The sequence below is a fragment of the Pleurodeles waltl genome, chromosome 5 (genome assembly GCF_031143425.1).
Source record: "Pleurodeles waltl isolate 20211129_DDA chromosome 5, aPleWal1.hap1.20221129, whole genome shotgun sequence".
Lineage (NCBI taxonomy): Eukaryota > Metazoa > Chordata > Amphibia > Caudata > Salamandridae > Pleurodeles > Pleurodeles waltl.
The window spans coordinates 650594629-650613355 of record NC_090444.1 but is presented as its reverse complement, the minus strand read 5'-3'; the positions used below and the strand labels follow the sequence as shown (position 1 = coordinate 650613355).

The following is an 18727-nucleotide window of genomic DNA, read 5'->3' as shown; positions in this document are numbered from 1 at the left end:
GCTGGAGAATTGCTTATTATTTGAAATGTAGCCTTCTCCGGTGCATTGGAAGTATACTAGCCAAATAGCCATTTTCTTTAGTAAACAAGTTAAGTTAGCCAAAGTAGTAGCTATCAGTAATTCTTATACTTGGTTGATGACTTCTTCTGATAACAAATTAGGACCTGAGTTATCAGTATTTAAAGCAGTCTAACATGGAATGATGTTTAAGTCATCCTGATGAACTTCCATTGTGCATGAGTTCAGCAACCCTAATATTAATAATGGTGCTAGAATACAGAGACACAGTGGTTCCCCTGGTCGCACAGGCACTGGCAGGAAAACATGTGTTTGATCCCATCTGGCAGGATCAATCTCCTGCCAAACTGGAGCAAACACAAAGGGCCTTATTACAACTTTGGAGGAGGTGTTAATTCGTCCCAAAGGTGATGGTAAAGTGAGGGATATACCACCAGCCGTATTACGAGTCCATTATATCCTATGGAACTCGTAATACGGCTGGTGGTATATCCGTCACTTTACCGTCACTTTTGGGATGGATTAACACCTCCTCCAAAGTTGTAATAAGGCCCAAAGTCTGCTCCCAGCGAGTGGGAACTTTAAAAATGCTCCCACACACTGGGAGCGGCAGGTTTTCTGTTTCCCTGCCCTAACTGATGCTGGCACGGAAACAGAACAACAAATTGCTTCCACCCAGGGAGAGTAGCACAAGTAGCTGCTCCTTCCAGGAGAGAGCAATGCCAGCTTCCAGAGGTTTAGGGAAGGGGGACCATGCAGCCCCCCTCTCCTTTAAAATGATTACAGCCCTCATGGATAGGGTCCCCAGGGCCTAATGAGGCTTAGGATATCCCCCCTCCTCTTTTAAATAAGGCATGGCACCGGGGGATGGCATCCACAGTGCCTATAAAGGCTTCAGGAGGGGGGCCACTGGACAACATTACTCAACATTTTGTCTAATGACGTCCACCCACCTCCTATGCCAGGACTTGCTCCACCTTCCCCCTGTCCAACCAGGACAGGCAACAAAATCTGTTCCATCCTGTGCCGCGCCAGCCACTTGAATTCCCACCCCATTCCCCAAATGCAACAAGTTAGTTTTAGTCATTTCATTTGAAAATATGCAGTAGAAATAAAATGACTTTTCCTATATGGAACACATATCAGTAATTTGTCCAGAGGTGTCGAAACACTTACTTGCACTGTAACATTTTTAAAAAGTTTTTGGAGATTGAAACCTGTAATCTTAATTCATTTTTTTTTTTTTTTAATTGGAAAGGAATAAGAAGCAGCTGTAATCATACATCACTTTACACCAAATATAAGAGTTCAAAAATAAGTAAATAAATGAATAATTACATAGCCCAACTGACCTAGAGAGGGAATACTTCCAAACAAATAAATTGCGGGGGGGAGTCTGAATCAGTTAAACATTAATCATTAATGAGCCAAAATCCAGTCCTGAAATGGCCCCCATATTGCCTTCCCTTTATTCCTAGCATGTCTCCCCTTGCGTCCATACAGTGCCATTTCCAAATGATATACAGACAGTAATTTGCCCAACCGTTTCTGCCATGACGGTGGTCGTGGGTTCAACCATGCAGAAGATATACATATTCGATAAACCGCCATAGCCACAAAGATAAATGCTCTATGGCATCCCTCAATTTCTCCGGCAACCCCTAAGACCATGGTCTCAGGGGTAAGGTCCCAGTCATATCCCAAGACCCCTTTCAGAACACATTGAATACCATCTCTTAAAGTCATTAATTCCCCACAAATGGCAAACATATGTACAATATCTGTTCCATAGATCCCACATCTAGGGCAGTTTGTTCCTGATGCGCTCCCCCACTTGACAAGATGCGTTGGTGTACAATACAAATTGAACAGGGTCTTATAATGCTGTGCCTGCAGCAAAGAGGAAAGTAAAATAGTATGTCCCAATTCTAATGACCGAAAGAAGTTATTGCTTCCGTCAACCAGCTTATCTCTCCAACTCTCGCTATATTTCTCTAAGTCGTCTGGTTGTTCTACCATCAATAATGGATAGATTGACCTGATTGGTATGTTAGGTTTTACCAAGATATTATTAAGCAATTGGTTACTTCTAAATCCCTGCACCCCACCTGTTTTTTTCCCTAGGAAGTCTCGTATCTGTAGGTATTTGAAAAAATCCCTTCGCTCTAAGCCATACTGCTCCTGGAGATCCCTAAATGCCTTAACCCCGAAATTGTCGAAAAGATCACCTAACCTCTCTATACCTCGGGAGACTCAATTTGCCATATAACTATCCTTAAATATTTCAGGAAGCAGTGGGCTATTCTTAATTACGGTATAATAATTATATCTACTGAGCCCTTTCCTTTTCCGCCATAATCGCCAACATTTATAAGCCGCCTCTAATACTTTATATCTAGCTTTCTTATAATATCCAGGTTAATGAAATGTTACCAAGCAGCCATTGGCTGCTGTTCCTGCCTGCAGTTCATAAATATTAGGACAGTCCTCTACCTCGGCCCCTTCTTTCTTAGCACCCCATAGTGGGCGCATATACTGAAAGGCTGCTGCCATTTGGTATAATTTTTATATTTGGTAAGGACCACCCCCCTTTCTCGCGATAAAGACATAAATTTACTCGCTCTTCTACACTTGTCATATGCCCAGATAAATCTCATAACCACCTGATCTATCTCCTCAAATCTAAGATTTGTAAAGCTCAATGGTACAGCCCTAAACATATAGAACAATTTAGGGAGAAAGATCATTTTAACCATATTGCACCTCCCCATTATAGTCATATGTAGATTATTCCATCTGCACATATCCTTTCTGGCTTTCGCGAGAATTGGATCTAAGTTCAGATTAATGATCTCTCCTACTTTTGATGTGATATCAATACCCAGATATACTGCATGATCCACCCTCCTACTGTCCTGGGTATTCGTGTACTGATTAGTCAATGACTGTGTTTTAGTTCTATTAGCAGATATCCGGAGAACCTTCCAAATTTCCTTGTCACCTCTTCAACCTCTTTTAGAGCCAAATCTGGAGTGGGAGTTAGTATAGCTATATCGTCTGCATATGCTAGGACTTTTGTATCCCAGCCATGCCTACGTATTGGTGGAATCCTACTGTTCTCTTCCAACTGTCTAAGCAGGGGATCTATATATAAAGCGAATAGCAGCAGAGAACATGGACATCCCTGCAGGGTGCCTCTCCTCACCTGAATACACTCAGATTGTCCTCCCATTAATTGTATTCTCACTCCCGGTGATCTATGTAAAGCCCTTACCGCTAAAATAAATTTCTTCCGAGACCATGATATTCCATTACATACCACAGATATTTCCAGTTCACTCGATCAAATGCCTTCTCTGCATCTAATAATGCAACTGCCATGGGCTCCTCTGCCACTTCTGTAGCATCGAAGAGCGCAACAACTTTTCGAATATGATCAATGGTATCTCTACCTGGAACGAACCCATGTTGTCTAGGTGTTACTAACTTCTTTATCGCCAAGGATAATCGGGCAGCCAGTATTTTTGAGTATATTTTGACATCACTACTAATTAATGTAATCGGCCGATATGAAGCTGGATTTTGTGGGGGCTTCCCTTTCTTCAAGAAAATTACTATGTTGGCCATGTCCCATGATGGTGGGATCTTCCCTCCATTCTGTACCTGAATAAATAGCTCCATCATCACCGGGAGCAGTAGTGCTTTAAAGGTTTTGTAAAACTCTAAGGGGATCGCATCAGGGCCTGAGGCTTTTCCACTAGCGAGTTCACTCAATGCCTTATCTATTTCCAGGGTGTCCATCTGGTCTTCCATACACAAGTGATCCTCCCTCGATAGCCTATCAATCTTGTTAGAATTTAGGAATTCTAACATTTCTGTATCCAAGACTACAGATGTATCGTTATATAATTCCATATAATATCTATGGAACACCTTCCTAATTCCATCCACGTCTGACACTATCTGTCATTGCCAATCCCTAATCTCTCTAATGACCCCTGCTGCTGTTTTCTGAATTGCCCTTATTGCTAGCAGGTGTCCGGATCTTTCTCCATACTCATATCCTTTTGAGCGTTGCGCCAAATATTTATCCGCTATTCTTTGTGCAGTATCCTCGTTAATTGCTGCTTTAGCTATAGCAACTTCCTCCTGGACCCTATTTATGTCCTCCCCTGTTTCTATAGCTATAATCAATTGTCTATCTGCATCCCTCAGCTTCATATGCAAATCTTTTATTCTGCTTTGGGAATTTTTCTGCCTTTTAAGATTGAAGCTCAACATTTCCCCTCGTATTCCTGCTTTTAGGGTATCCCAAACTATCTCTGCTAAGGCCGATCCCTGGTTGAACCCCAAGAATTCAACTATCCACTTTCCCATATAATCACAATATTCCGGATCCTTGAGGAGCCCTCTCTCAAATGTCCATCAAATTCCAATTCAAATACTAGCGGATTATGATCTGGTATAATCCACAGGTATATTTCCATCCTTCCATTCTTTAATAGTCCGGGTGATATCAAAAAATAGTCAAGTCGTGCTAGCTTCACGTGAGGGGCAGAGTAATAAGTATATCCAGGGTCTGAATTACGTAGTTTTACCCAAGCATCCACCAATCCTAATTCTTTCTGGATGCCAACCATTGCCTTATATACCCGGGGCTTGCGTCCCTGGTATTTCTTGGTTGTGGACGCTAATAAATCCTGCAGTCCATCCCAAGAACCATTAAAATTAAGATCACCATAGAGAATATAGGGAGGGGTCCATCCTGTTGGCTCTATTGCGAGAGTATCCAATATTACTGGGTCATCCGTGACTGCCCCATATACAGAGCATAGTGTAAAACTACCCTTCCCATAGCAGCATTCTACGATCACCCACCTCCCGCTCCTGTCTGCTTTCTGCCTAATGAATTTTAGTTTATTACTCCGATCTAATATTGCCACCCCTTTAGTTCTGACCTCTTGTTCGGAGCAGGTTATCACCCTCATACCGAGCGACCCGAGGATTCTAGAGTTTTTATACTCCACGTGTGTCTCTTGTAAGCAGTAAATATCTGCCTTAAAAGTTTTTAAATCTTCATCGACTTTCCTTCTTTTACGGGGGTCATTTAATCCACATATATTAATTGAGGCAATTCGAAGTCTGGTCATTTTCTATTTTTCTTAATTCAAACAGAATGCATTCATACAAGCAACAAGGGAAAGAGAAATGTGAAACACAGAGAAAAAATTCACATACTGACAAAACATTGTATATATTAGTTCAACGAAAGAAACAACAAGAATGCTACAATTTTCCACTATAAAGCAAAAATATATATTTATAGGTTTATCTGTATGTAAAATGTGGAAAAGACATTATCAACAGCTTAATTAAAAGCAAAAACGACATTTAGGTTTAGTGAGACATTCAGAAGTCTTATTTACCACTCTCCACTCCAAAGGGGATTCCTGTCATGCTGTCAGGATGTAGGATCTGCAATATCTTCTAAGCCCAGGGAAAACTTTGTAAGGGCGTGGGCTAGGAGAACCAGAACCAGTCCTCTGGGTCTCCAGGTGACGGCCTGGGAACGTACTCTCCCCAGCAGGTTGTTCCACTTCCCCCTAATTTCCTCTTGTGTGCGCATGTTGTTTGCTACGGAATTCACTCTGTCAACTATTCTGGACCACATTTGCCTTTTCTGTGTTATAGTTTTATTTTGTACTTGGGCTTCGAACAGTTGTGGTTCTACTCTAATGATTTCATCCACCGTGAGGGAATTCTCACTCTGCGAAACGGGAATTTATGCCCTTTTGTGTGAATAAATTTTAATTAAATGAAGGACCCACAAGTTAAAGAACAAATAAATATACAAAAGAACAATAAACAGAGTGAGCAAAAGAAAACATGACTTCTCTGTGGCAGTTTGTGCATCAAAACGGCGTGCTGCAGTGGAATGGCGAAAATCATGGTCTGAAATGGAGTATGTTTTATACATCAGGTGCGTGATGCTATCATCCATCCAAAAGCCACATGCATAGTACACTGTTGAACAGAATCCCGGCATCGGGAATTCGTTGCAAGAACAATGCCTGCATAGCTGTGAATTCCAGATATGCTTGGTGCAGTCCCTGCACCCTGACTGCGATGGAGTAAGGTTAGCCAGCATGAGAGTTTAGTGAATTGCTTTATCAGTGACATTGGAACGATACTACCTATCAAGAAAGCAATTGATTAAAGTTGATTCCTTATTATAGTGACATGCACAGTTTGCGGATTCTTAACACTTCACTATAAGAGATTTTTGTTTTTGATTTTTCATTTGAGCTGACCTGGCATGTAATATACTCCTCACTGAGCTCCCTTTTCTATGCAACATAATCTTATAGCCTGCTGCCAAGGGCTATGCCGGTTGTTAAAGGCCCTGAACCCGAGTTATAGGTCTGAGCGTCTTGATACTTGGTAGACAAAACAGCAAGCGCGCTCTATCTTCAAGCGCAGCACGAAATTAGGGCCCATATTTATACTTTTTTAGCCCCGCATTTACGTCATTTATTGACGCAAAAGCGGCGCAAACTTACAAAATATAATTGTATATTGTAAGTTTGCGCCGCTTGTGCGTAAAAAAAAATACGCAAATGCAGTGCTTAAAAAGTATAAATATGTGCCTAAATGTATTATTTCAGCGTACAATTTGCATGAATGAGTTTGCCTTCCGCTCACTGTAGGAAAGGTCATTGTCTTTTTTTCTGTTGAGAGTCCGCACTTTACATAAGAAGATGAGGAAAATGCCTCTTACGCTGCGGAGCTCAATCAGGATGCGTCCAAGCAATGCCCCCCCCATGTGATGTAATATCAGGAAAGCTTTTTATCTGGCTTATTAGCTATTGCCTGTAATATTCGCTTATTTAATGAAACGTTTTAAACACAGAAGAACTCTCCACCCAATACTATAGAGTACAGTAAAGGTCCTCCTTTTATTTTCATTTTGACTTTATGGAATTTAACAAAACAGGGTATTTAACATGCATTAGTCTTTAATTAATGTTGCTATTTTTTTATCGCTTTAATAAATAGTGTTGCTTCGGAACATATTGCTTAAATATAACATTTTGCTATGTTGTTACCTGAAAACATTTTTTTTCTTTATGTTCTGTATTCAGATTGTTAGTGACTCATCAAAATCATCCAACCCAGACTCGCAAAATGGAGACACTAATTACGTTGGCAAACTGAATGAATACTGTAATGCTCGCGGAATTAAGTTTGCTTTTGAAAAGATTAAACAGGATGGTCCCTCCCACAAGCCGAAGTAAGGAAATTTTACTTTAAAAAAAAAAAAAAAAAAACTTGATCTACTTCTTGTCTTCTCACCTTTCCGAAATTTCATACGGGTGAATCCGTATTACAGGGTAGGTGATGAGGGGTTCAATTTCGTAGTTAGATCAGTGTGTGAGTTTTAAAATCCTTTGATGCTATGTTGACAAATAGAATAACAGTTTCACAAAGAAATCAGTAACTTTGTGAATCAGTGGATTAAGTTTCAGAACACCACTTCGTAAAGGACAAAAATGTACGGACTACAACACAGACGTCTGTTCTGCTTGAAGGAGCAGAAGGGAGCGAGTGCTCACAATGCAACTGAAGTTTAAAGAATAGTTGGTGATTTTCTTGACAATTTGTGTTGTTATGCGCACAATTTACTTTTATGAGAAATTCTAGATCTGATTGACAAAGTAACTGGAGATACTGCAATCACATACAATCCGACTAGCCTCAAGAGTGAATACTTCAAGGCAAAATAAAATCTCGTAAATGCCCCAGACACAAATACATCAATTAGTGTAAAATGTCATGTAATCCGAGGTTGTCTTGAAACCAAAATGCTTGGCTGCGTCCATTTGCATCGTGAGTAGGCCTGGGCGAAATGTATTAATTTATACTGGTGTAATTTGTGTAGTTTCGGAATTTCACATTACACTTTTTATGAGAGATTTCAGAAATTACACCATTACGCCACTTCACGTAACTATGCACCTTTCAATTAAAAAATGTACTGTGAATAGTGCAATTCATGGTAACTCATGGGTAACGCTCAGGAACAACAGAACACAAGCATCTGTTGTTCACAGAGCTCTTGATTAAATGAATCCTGGTGACGAAAATTCACAGTCAGGATGCATTTCACTTATGCATATAGCGTGAAATTATGGCTTACCAGTTTGTGTATGTTAGAAATTAGGTCATTGGTTGGCAGTCAGGTTAGCCCCTGTCCAAGCAAGGACCCTCACTCTAGTCAGGGTAAAGGAGAATCACCCTCAGTTAACCCCTGCTTACCCCTTTGGTAGCTTTGCACAAGCAGGCAGGCTTAACTTCAGAGTCTAGGTGTAAAGTATTTGTACCTACACACACAGTAGCTCAGTGAAAACACTAAAAAATGACACAACACAGGTTTGGAAAAATAAGAAATATTTATTTAAACCAAAATGACAACAAATCAACATACACAAGTCAAGTTAGGAATTAAAAAGCAAAAAGAGTCTTAAATGCTTTAGTAAACATTAAAAACACTGATAACATTGAAAAGTACCTGGGTAGCGTCACAATAACACACACTGGCGAGTGTGCGTCAATTTTTTTTACCGATGCGTCGATATCTCACCTGCAAGCAACACTGTGCGTCGTTTCTCCTTTTCCGGTTGGGTCGGCATGCGTCGTTTTTCCTCTCCGCAGGAGAGCGATGCATTGATCCGGGCAGGCTGTGTGTCGTTTTTTTGTGCCCTGCAAGGTTTGCTCAAAATTCCTGCCACACGGTATCAACAAATCAATGCTATGTGGGTTGCGACGCTATCAGCCTCTGTCAGCGGGTGTTGCGCGTCGTATCTCCAGCTGCATGCGTCGATCTTCCAGTCGCGATGCCGGTGGAGCGTCGATTTCTGCTATGAAGCTGGCAGAGCGTAGTTTTTCAGCCACGTCTCGGAAGGTGCGTCGATATTTTCCCCGCACGGCGGTCTGTGCGTGGTTCTTCAATCTTGGTCTGCCAGCTTCACCTGTCAAGGCCCCAGGAACTGGATAGGGCACTACTTGGCAGGGTAGGAGTCTCAGCAGAGAGTCCAGGTGCTGGCAGGAGAAGTCTTTGATGGCTCTGAGACTTCAACAACAGGAGGCAAGCTCAGGACAAGCCCTTGGAGATTTCTTCACAAGCAGGAATGCACAAAAAAGTCCAGTCTTTGTCCGCTTCCACAGGCAGAAGCAGCAACTGCAAGATAGCTCCACAAAGCACAGTCACAGGCAGGGCAGCACTTCTCCTCAGCTCTTCTCCAGGCAGAGGTTCCTCTTGATGTCCAGAAGTGATCTAAAGTCTGTGGTTTTGGGTGCTTTTCTTATACCCATTTTGACCTTTGAAGTAGGCGTACTTCAAAGGAAAGTCTCTCTTGTTTGTGAAATCCTGTCTTGCCCAGGCCAGGCCCCAGACACACACCAGGGGGTTGAAGACTTCATTGTGTGAGGGCAGGCAAAGCCCTTTCAGGTATAAGTGACCACTCCTCCCATCCCTCCTAGCACAGATGGCTCATCAGGAAATGCAGGCTACACCCCACCTCCCTTTGTGTCACTGTCTAGATAGAGGTGCAAACAGCGCAACTGTCAAACTGACCCAGTCAGGGAATCCACAAACAGGCAGAGTCACAGAATGGTTTAAGCAAGAAAATGCCCACTTTCTAAAAGTGGCATTTTCAAACACACAGGCCCTCATTACAACATTGGTGGTATATACCGCCTACCGATGCGGTGGCGGCCGCCAAAAGACCATCGCCGCGGCTACCAGCCGTCCACCGTATTATGACCGCAGCTGGATTTCTGCCAGATCGATGCGGCCAGATGCGGCCATGTCAGCGGATGGAGGTAAAGTGGTGCTGCTGCCAGCAGCAGCGCCACGCCAGTAGACCGTCGCAGACCGCATCATGACCCATGATACGGCATGGTGGTGTTCTGCTGGCGGACGCTGCTGCTGGCACCAGCGCCCCGTCTCCTGCCGGAGGACCCCCGCCATCAGGTAAGTCACGTGCTCCGATGGGGGTGGGGGGTTGTTTGTATGTTTGTTAGGGGGTGTCTATGTCTGTGCATGTGTGATGCATGTTGTCTGTGTGTGCGTGTATTGATGTGTGAGTGTGTGTATGTTGTGATGTGTGCATGTGTGTGTGCATATATGTATGTCAGTGTGTGTGGATGTGTGTGTGAATGAATGTATGCGTGCATGGATGAATGTGGGTTTGAGTGTGTGTATGCGTGTGTTCAATGGTGCGTGAAGGTGTGTGTAGGGAGGGGGAGAAACCTGGGGGTGCAGGGAAGACCCCTATCAGTGACAGGGAAGATATTCCCTGTCACCGATAGTGCCTACCACCATTTTTTTCGTGGCGGTTAGGAAGCCACAAAAACCATGGTGGTAGGCGGGATCATAATCCCACGGGCGGGCTAGTCACAGCCACCTGGCTGGAGACTGAAGTCTCCAGCCTGGTGGTCGTTACCTCCGTGGCGGACATTGTGGTACATTGGCGGTTTGACTTGAGTCATAATATGGAGAAAAGTACTGCCAGGCTGTTGGCAGTACTTTTCGCCATTTTACCGCCATCCACCAGGGTTGTAATGAGGGCCACAATCTCAAAATCAACTTTACTAAAAGATGTATTTGTAAATTGTGAGCTCAGAGACCCCAAACTCCACATGGCTATCTACTCCCGAAGGGAATCTACACTTTAATCATATTTAAAGGTAGCCCCCATGTTAACCTATGAGAGAGATAGGCCTTGCAACAGTGAAAACCGAATTTGTCAGTATTTCACTTGTCAGGACATATAAAACACATTAGTATGTGTCCTACCTTAAATATACACTGCACCCTGCCCATGGGGCTACCTAGGCCTACCTTAGGGGTGACTTACATGTAAGAAAAGGGAAGGTTTAGGCCTGGCAAGTGGGTACACTTGCCAAGTCGAATTGGCAGTTGAAAACTGCACACATACACACTGCAGTGGCAAGTCTGAGCCATGTTTACAGGGCTACTAATGTGGGTGGCACAACCAGTGCTGCACGCCCACTAGCATCATTTGATTTACAGGCCCTGAGCACCTCTAGTTCCCTGTACTAGGGACTTACTACTTAAATATGCCAATCATGGATAAACCAATCAACAAAATATTTTACACAGAGAGCATATGCACTTTAGCACTGGTTAGCAGTGGTAAAGTGCTCAGAGTTCTAAAGCCAACAAAAACAGGTCAGAAAAAATAGGAGGCATGAGGCAAAAAGATTGGGGATGACCCTGCATAAGGAAAAAAGTCCAACAGTGTAATAACTTGTAATTTTGACATATTTTCCATAATTCTGCAATAGCAAATTCCATGAATTTCCTACATCCCTAATTCCATGAATTTCCTACATCCCTAGTTCGGAGCCAATTATTCTCATAGACATAATTTGTTCTCTGCATCTCAGAATGATTTTCTTCCAAAGTTGTGTATTTGATTTCCTGTTTTCTAACTCCCTACAAGGAGAACACTTCTAAGCAGAATTTTATGTCAAGATGGGAGGCTAGTGTTTTGCATATTCCTTTTATTTACCACTTCTGTTCAGTACCCTAAAAGTTCCAAATAGAATCCCACATAAAGTCATGAAGAATAGAACCTTAACAATACATATAAGTCCCATGACCAGTATTCTCCTACTCTTTTGTTCTGCTTTCATCTCCTTCTTTCTCCTTTTCAGGTTTCCTTCTGTATGTCTCCTTGCATAAAACAATGTCGGCTCACTGCGCCTCTGGAAAAAATATTCAAAACATAAGTTTGTGCAACCACTCCTTTGTATATCTCCTCTTTTCTTTCATTAAATCAACATCATACTTTCAATATTCCATACCCTTATTATCTGATTCACAAAAAAAAATCTTAACTATTCCTTATCATTTGCCTCCTTATGGTGGGAGAGTGGGATAATGCTGGCCTCCTTGTCTTTAATAAAATCACAATTCGAGAATTGGCATTTTATTTTCAAGACAGGGAGATAGCATAATGCATATTTAAAACCTAAATTCCTAAAACAGCAACATGTTCTATTGGTTTAAAATAAAACGTTCTAACTACTTCATCATTAGACAAATCAGCTGCTTTCATGATATCCTCCAGTCTTCACTTTTATTTAAAAACTGTGGAAGCCACTGCTTCTCGGATTGAATGAGCTTTAAACAAATCCATATTCACGCCTGCCTCACTCACCGTACTTATTATCCATTCATCAATCGTAGCTGATCATACAGCTCCATAAGGTCTCAGATATAAAATGAATAACTGATCAGTACCTGTGATCCTGTGCTCACTCATTCTCCCTTAATACTCTTTTATACATCTCATCACAAATAATTTGGGATGGTCATCAAACCTGATATAAAATACAGACTCTGTTGTTGTTTTCATTCTTTTCCTCATTTCAAACAACACTCCATGTGGTTGATAAAATGAGCTCATCACCTCTAATGCTTTCAACATCTAAAACCCTTTTCAAAGAAATTATACATAATAAAGTGGCTAGCTTCCACGTCAACTTAATTATTAAATATCTGTTCTCTGTCCAACTCTCAAACATTGAAAAAAATTAAAATAACATCCCAAAGTGATTCATAGCTTGCAGCAGTAAAGTTCTTAATTCTTATTCCTTTCATCACTTGACATATTAATGTACTCTTCTCCACTGAAATACCATCTACTAGTCAGTGACCAGCTGCAGTGGCTGACCAGTAACAATTTATTGTTCTGTAACTCAAACCTTTCTCGTACAACTCTGCCAAAAAATTGGCTACCATAATCTCATCCCTTTCCATGCACCACCGAACCCACACATTCCATGACCTGTACTCAGCTCACATCAACTCCTGGTTTCCTCATCACAGTCCTTTAATCTACCCAGTCGTCACTGTTGAGACAGTCAACATAGTCAACTCACTTTATGAGGGGCAAAAACGAGGAGCAAGAGGCAAAATTAAGGTGAGGAACGAGCTGAAAGAGGCAGAATAGAGGTTAGAAACATGTAGCAAGAGGCAAAATAAATGTGAGAAAGAAGCAGAAGGAGGCAAAATAAAGGCCAGCAATGAGCAGGAAGAGGCAAAATGAAGGTGAGAAATGATCAGAGAGAGGCAGAATAAAGGTCAGAAATGAGCAGCAAGAAGCAAAATAAAGGTGAGAAACAAGCAGAAAGAGGCAAAAGAAAGGTGAGAATCGAGCCGAAAGAGGCAATATAGAGGTCAGCAACGAGCAGCAAGAGGCAAAATTAAGGTGAGAAACAATCAGAAAGTGGCAAAGTAAAAGTCAGCAACTAGCAGAAAGAGGCAAAATAAAGGTGAGAAGTGAGCAGAATGAGGCAGAATAAAGGTCAGCAATGAGCTGAAAGTGGCAAAACAAAGGTGAGAAACTGCTGAAAGTGGCAGAAAAAAGTCTGGAGGGAGCAAAAAGAGGCAGTATAAAGGTGAGAAATGAGCAGAAAAAGGCAAAATAAAGGTTAGAAATTAGAAGAAAGAGGCAAAATGGAGGTCGGAAACCAGCAGCAAGAGGCAAATTAAACACTCAGCAATGAGCAGAAAGAGGCAAAATGAAGATGAGCAATAAGCTGAAAGAGGCAAATTAAAGGTGAGAAATGAGCAGAGTGAGTCAGAATAAAGGTCAGAAGAGAGCAGAAAGAGGCAGAATAAAGGTGAGAAATGAGCAGAAAGAGGCAGAATAAAGGTCAGCAACGAGCAGAAAGAGGCTAAAATAAAGGTCAGCAATGAGCCGAAAGAGGCAGAATAAAGTTCAGAAACAACCAGAAAGAGACAAAATAAAGGTAAGGAACGAGCAGAAAGAGACAGAATAAAGGTCAGAAACTGGTAGAAAGAGGCAAGATAAATGTCAGAAAGGAGCTGAAAAGGGCAGAATAAAGGTCAGTAAATTATCAGAACGTGGCAAAATAGAGGTCAGAAACCAGCAGCAAGAGGCAGAATAACGGTCAGAAACGATCAGAAAGAAGCAAAATAACGGTCAGGAGTGAACAGAAAAAGGCACAATTATGGGCAGAGTGAGCAGAATGACGCAAACAGAGATGAGAAACGAGCAGCAAGAGGCAAAATAAAGGTCAGAAACGAGCAGCAAGAGACACAATAAAGGTCCAGAGTGAGCAGGTAAAAGCAAAATAATGGGCAGAGTGGGTAGAAAGAGGCAACATAGAGGGAAGGAGCGGGCAGAGAAGAGGCAGAAATAGGAGCAGAAAATGAGCAGAGGAGGCAAAAAACTGAAGGCAGTAGAGGGTAGTAGACTGCAGGCAAGCTGGACAGGAGGACGTCACTGGGAGCTGGCACAAGGACCTACTCCCATGTGACCTACTACTTTTTTTACAGTGCATTGACTGACAGACCCACTCATACACTCATGCGCTCACTCACAGACGCACCCATGCACCCCTCATCCACTCAGAGACTCACATACCCACTGGCAGACATACTCAGATAAGCATGCACCATCTCACAGATCCATTCAGTCACTCATCCACCCACTCACAGGCCCGCTGAGAGACTCACATGCATATTCACAGACCCAGAGACTCACAACCACTCACACACATGCACCCATTCACAGACCCACTCAGAGACTCGCAGACCCACTCACAGACCCATTCAGACACCCCACTCACAGATCCACTCGGATACTCTTGTACCTCCTCACAGACCCACTCAGAATCTCTTGCTGGCTCTAACAAACCCACTCAGATGCTCATCCCCCCACTCAGACACTCACGTTACCATTCACAGACCCACTAAGAGATGCATGCACCCACTCACAGATCCACCCAGAAACGTACACACCCACTGACTGAACAGGTCACAGACTCACTCAGAGGCTCATCCATCCACTCCCCAGACCTTCAAAGACACCCATGCAAACCCAGTCGGAGACTCACACACCAATTCACAGACCCATTTACTCATGCACCCGCTCACAGACCCACTCAGACACTCAAGCATCCAGTCACATACCCACTCAGTCATTCATGCACCCACTCAGACACTCATGTAGCCACTCACATATCCACACAGGCCCTCCTATACCCACTACAACAGCTATGTTCACACCCTTACAGTCACTCACACCCAGTCATAGACCCATACACCCACTCACACACCTACAAACTCATTCACACACCCACTGAGAGCCTCATACAGCCACTAACAAACCCACTCACCTACCTATACAGCCACCACACATCCACTCTCTAAGGTTACAGCTTAAAGTTAGGAAATAAAATGTAAAAACATTGAAATTCACTGTAAAAACGAAGATTACAGGGACTTTATAGTTAGGAAATAGAATGTAAAAAAACGTAGATATTCACTGAAAAAACAGAGGTTGCAGGGATGTTCTAGTCGGGAAGTAAATTCACTGAAAAAATAAAAGGTTACAGGGGTTTTATAATTAGGCTCAGATTTTACTCGTACAAAACCATTAAATCAGCAGTTATAGTTACCTGAGCTAACTATAACATACACCCCTGCAATGCACTGCTTTTGACCTCACTTATTACATCGCTCATGACATGGTCAGTACCATCCCAGATGATATCATTGATAACATCTCAGATGACATCACTGGTGACATCACTTATGACATCATCCACAGAACCTCTCACACACCTACTCACACCCCCATACAACCTCTCATACACCAACTCACACACCCACAAAACAACTCACATTCCCATTCAGACACATACAACTACTGACACACACTTACCCATACAGCCTCTCTCACAACAACTTACTCACCCATAAAGCCACTCACACAGCCACCCACAGACCAATACAGCTACTCACACACCCACAAAACCACTCACATGCCCACTCACATCCCCTAAAGCCACTCGCACGCTCACTCATACAACTACTCACATACCCATTTAAACACTCACAACCACTCACTCACCCATACAGCCATTCAAACAGTCACTCACTTACCCATACAGCTACTAACAGAGCTACTTTCTCATCCATACAGCCATTCACACATCTATTCACTCCACAAAACCACTTACATACCTATTCACACATCAATACAATCACTCACACACCCACTCAGAGACCCATACAGCCACTCACACACCCATTCACCTACCTATAAAGTCACTCACATATCCACTCTGAAAGGTTAGAGCTTACAGTTAAGAGATAACATTTAAAAGAAATTAAAAAAATATTGAAATTCACTGAAAGAAACAAAGATTACAGGGACCTTGTAGTTTGGAAATAGAATTTAAAAAAACATAGAAATTCACTGAAAAACAGGTTGCAGGGACATTATAGTTAGGAAGTAGAATTAAGAAATTCTCTGAAAAAAACAAAACTTACAGGGACGTTATAGTTAGGCTCATATTTCACTGGTACAAAACCATCGAAATTCAACAGTTATAGTTACCTGAGCTAACTATAACTTAAGCCTGCAGTACACTGCTTATGACCTCACTTATTACATCGCTCATGATATGGTCAGTGACATCCCAGATAACATCATTGATAACATCTCAGATGACATCACTGATTACATCATCCACAGAACCACTCATACACCCACTCATTGGCCCATACAGCTACTCACACACCCACCAAACCACTCACGCCCACTCATACCCCCACAGCCACTCACACACACACTCATACACCCATACAACCACTCACATACCCATTTACACACCCATACAGCCACTCACGCATCTATTCACTCATCCACAAAATCACTTACATACCCATTCACACATCAATACAATCACTCACAGGCCCACTCACTCATCTATACATCCACTCACACACAAAACTACTGTGCAAAATAACCACTCACACACCTACTCACTCTCCCATACACAGATTCACTTACTCATTCATCCACTTACACACCCAGTCACTCACCCATAGAGCCAGTCACACACACATACCAACCCACCCATACAGCCACTCACACCATCAATCACCCAAACGGATACTCACACACCAAGTTATTCACAGGTACACCAACTCACAGACCCATACATCCACCGAGACACCAAATCCTTCCCTGATACAGACAGTCACAATGCCACTCAGATGACATACATTAGAAAGAGTATCACTCACTAGTAGTATAAGTCGCGCCCTAAGGTAACTATAACTCGTGCCCTCTCCATGCACTTCTAATTACCCAGCAAATTACAACACTCATGACACCTTTGATAACTTCATTGGTAATGTCACTGTAACATCTCCTGTAAAATTATTGATCAGATAACTGTGCATGGTTGTAGTGCGATTTATAGTTACCTTAGGGCACTAGTTATAGTTACTTGACATAACTCTAGCAGGTGAATCTCCATGGTTTTGTATATTTAAAATTTTAGCCTAACTATAACATCTATATGTATATATGTATATATGTATATATATATATATATATATATATATATATATATATATATATTCCAACATACACCGACGCCTACTACTCGTACTTTATAGAATAGTAAAGCCTCGTACCACGGGCAAATAGTTCAGCGTGCATGGTTTATTTCACCAAATGGCAGAATTTTTTTTTAAAAACTCGATGCATTTTGGAGCGCTAAGCTCCTTGATCACAAATACAATTAGTCAAAGTGTTTCGGAAGTCCATCCCCACTACATATGGACATTCTACTACATAACCATAAAAGAAGGACTAAAGTAGCACAACCTCAGTACTATTGATAAACGTGTCGACCATTTTGGAACAGACTCTTTCAACTACCTAAATATATACTAATCATCATAAATCAACTCAAAACATTTCCTATATACATTTGTACTTTAATGTGACTCAGTGCATTACCTGCTTTTCAGCACTAATTGCAATTCTATAAACTAATGCCTCAGGACATGAGTCACATTAATGTACAAATGTATATAGGAAATGTTTTGAGTTGATTTATGATGATTAGTATGTATTTAGGTAGTTGAAAGAGTCTGTCCCAAAATGGGCGACACGTTTACTCAGTAGTACTGAGATTGTGGTGCTTTAGTCCTTCTTTTATGGTTATGTAGTAGAATGTCCATATATAGTCTGGATGGACCTCCGAAACACTTTGACTAATTGTATTCGTGATCAAGGAGGTTAGCGCTCCGAAACGAGTCAAGTTTATTTTTTATTTTTCTGCCATTTGTTGAAATAGACCATGCACACTGAACTATTTGGCCGTGCTACGAGGCTTTACTATTCTATAAAGTACGAGTAGTAGGCATCGGTGTATGTTGGAATATTTGGGGTTTCCACCCCTCCACGAGCTGACCGCGTTACAAGTGGCGGCGATATGGCGCATTTCTGGTTGGAAAATATATATATGTATATATAGTGAATTTCAAGAAATGGGTCATAAAGATTCTTACTTTGTATATTTGAAGCAGTACCATATATATATATATATATATATATATATCAAAAAAAGAGGTCACAATTCTAACACAGTGTACTCAGACTGCCTTTGCCAGTGGTAGTAGGTAGACAATTCCTTCTCGTTATGTAAATCCAAAAGAAGGGAAACCACTGCACTCCATTTCACCTAATAGCCAACAGCAACAAACAACCAACACGTTTTAATTCCAAAAGAGTCTTGGAGTTGAAACACGTTGGTTGTGGGTTTTGTTTTGCTGGCATGCAATAAA

At 41.8% G+C, this 18727-nt stretch overlaps 1 protein-coding gene across 1 annotated transcript in view; it reads left to right on the top strand.

Annotated features, from left to right (window-relative positions):
• Positions 1-18727, top strand: part of EIF2AK2 (eukaryotic translation initiation factor 2 alpha kinase 2) — a 294290-nt gene that overhangs the window by 95233 nt on the left and 180330 nt on the right. The window contains exon 4 of the mRNA XM_069234526.1: positions 7161-7309. Coding sequence (XP_069090627.1) covers positions 7161-7309 — 149 coding nt within the window. The remainder of the gene's footprint in view (positions 1-7160; positions 7310-18727) is intronic.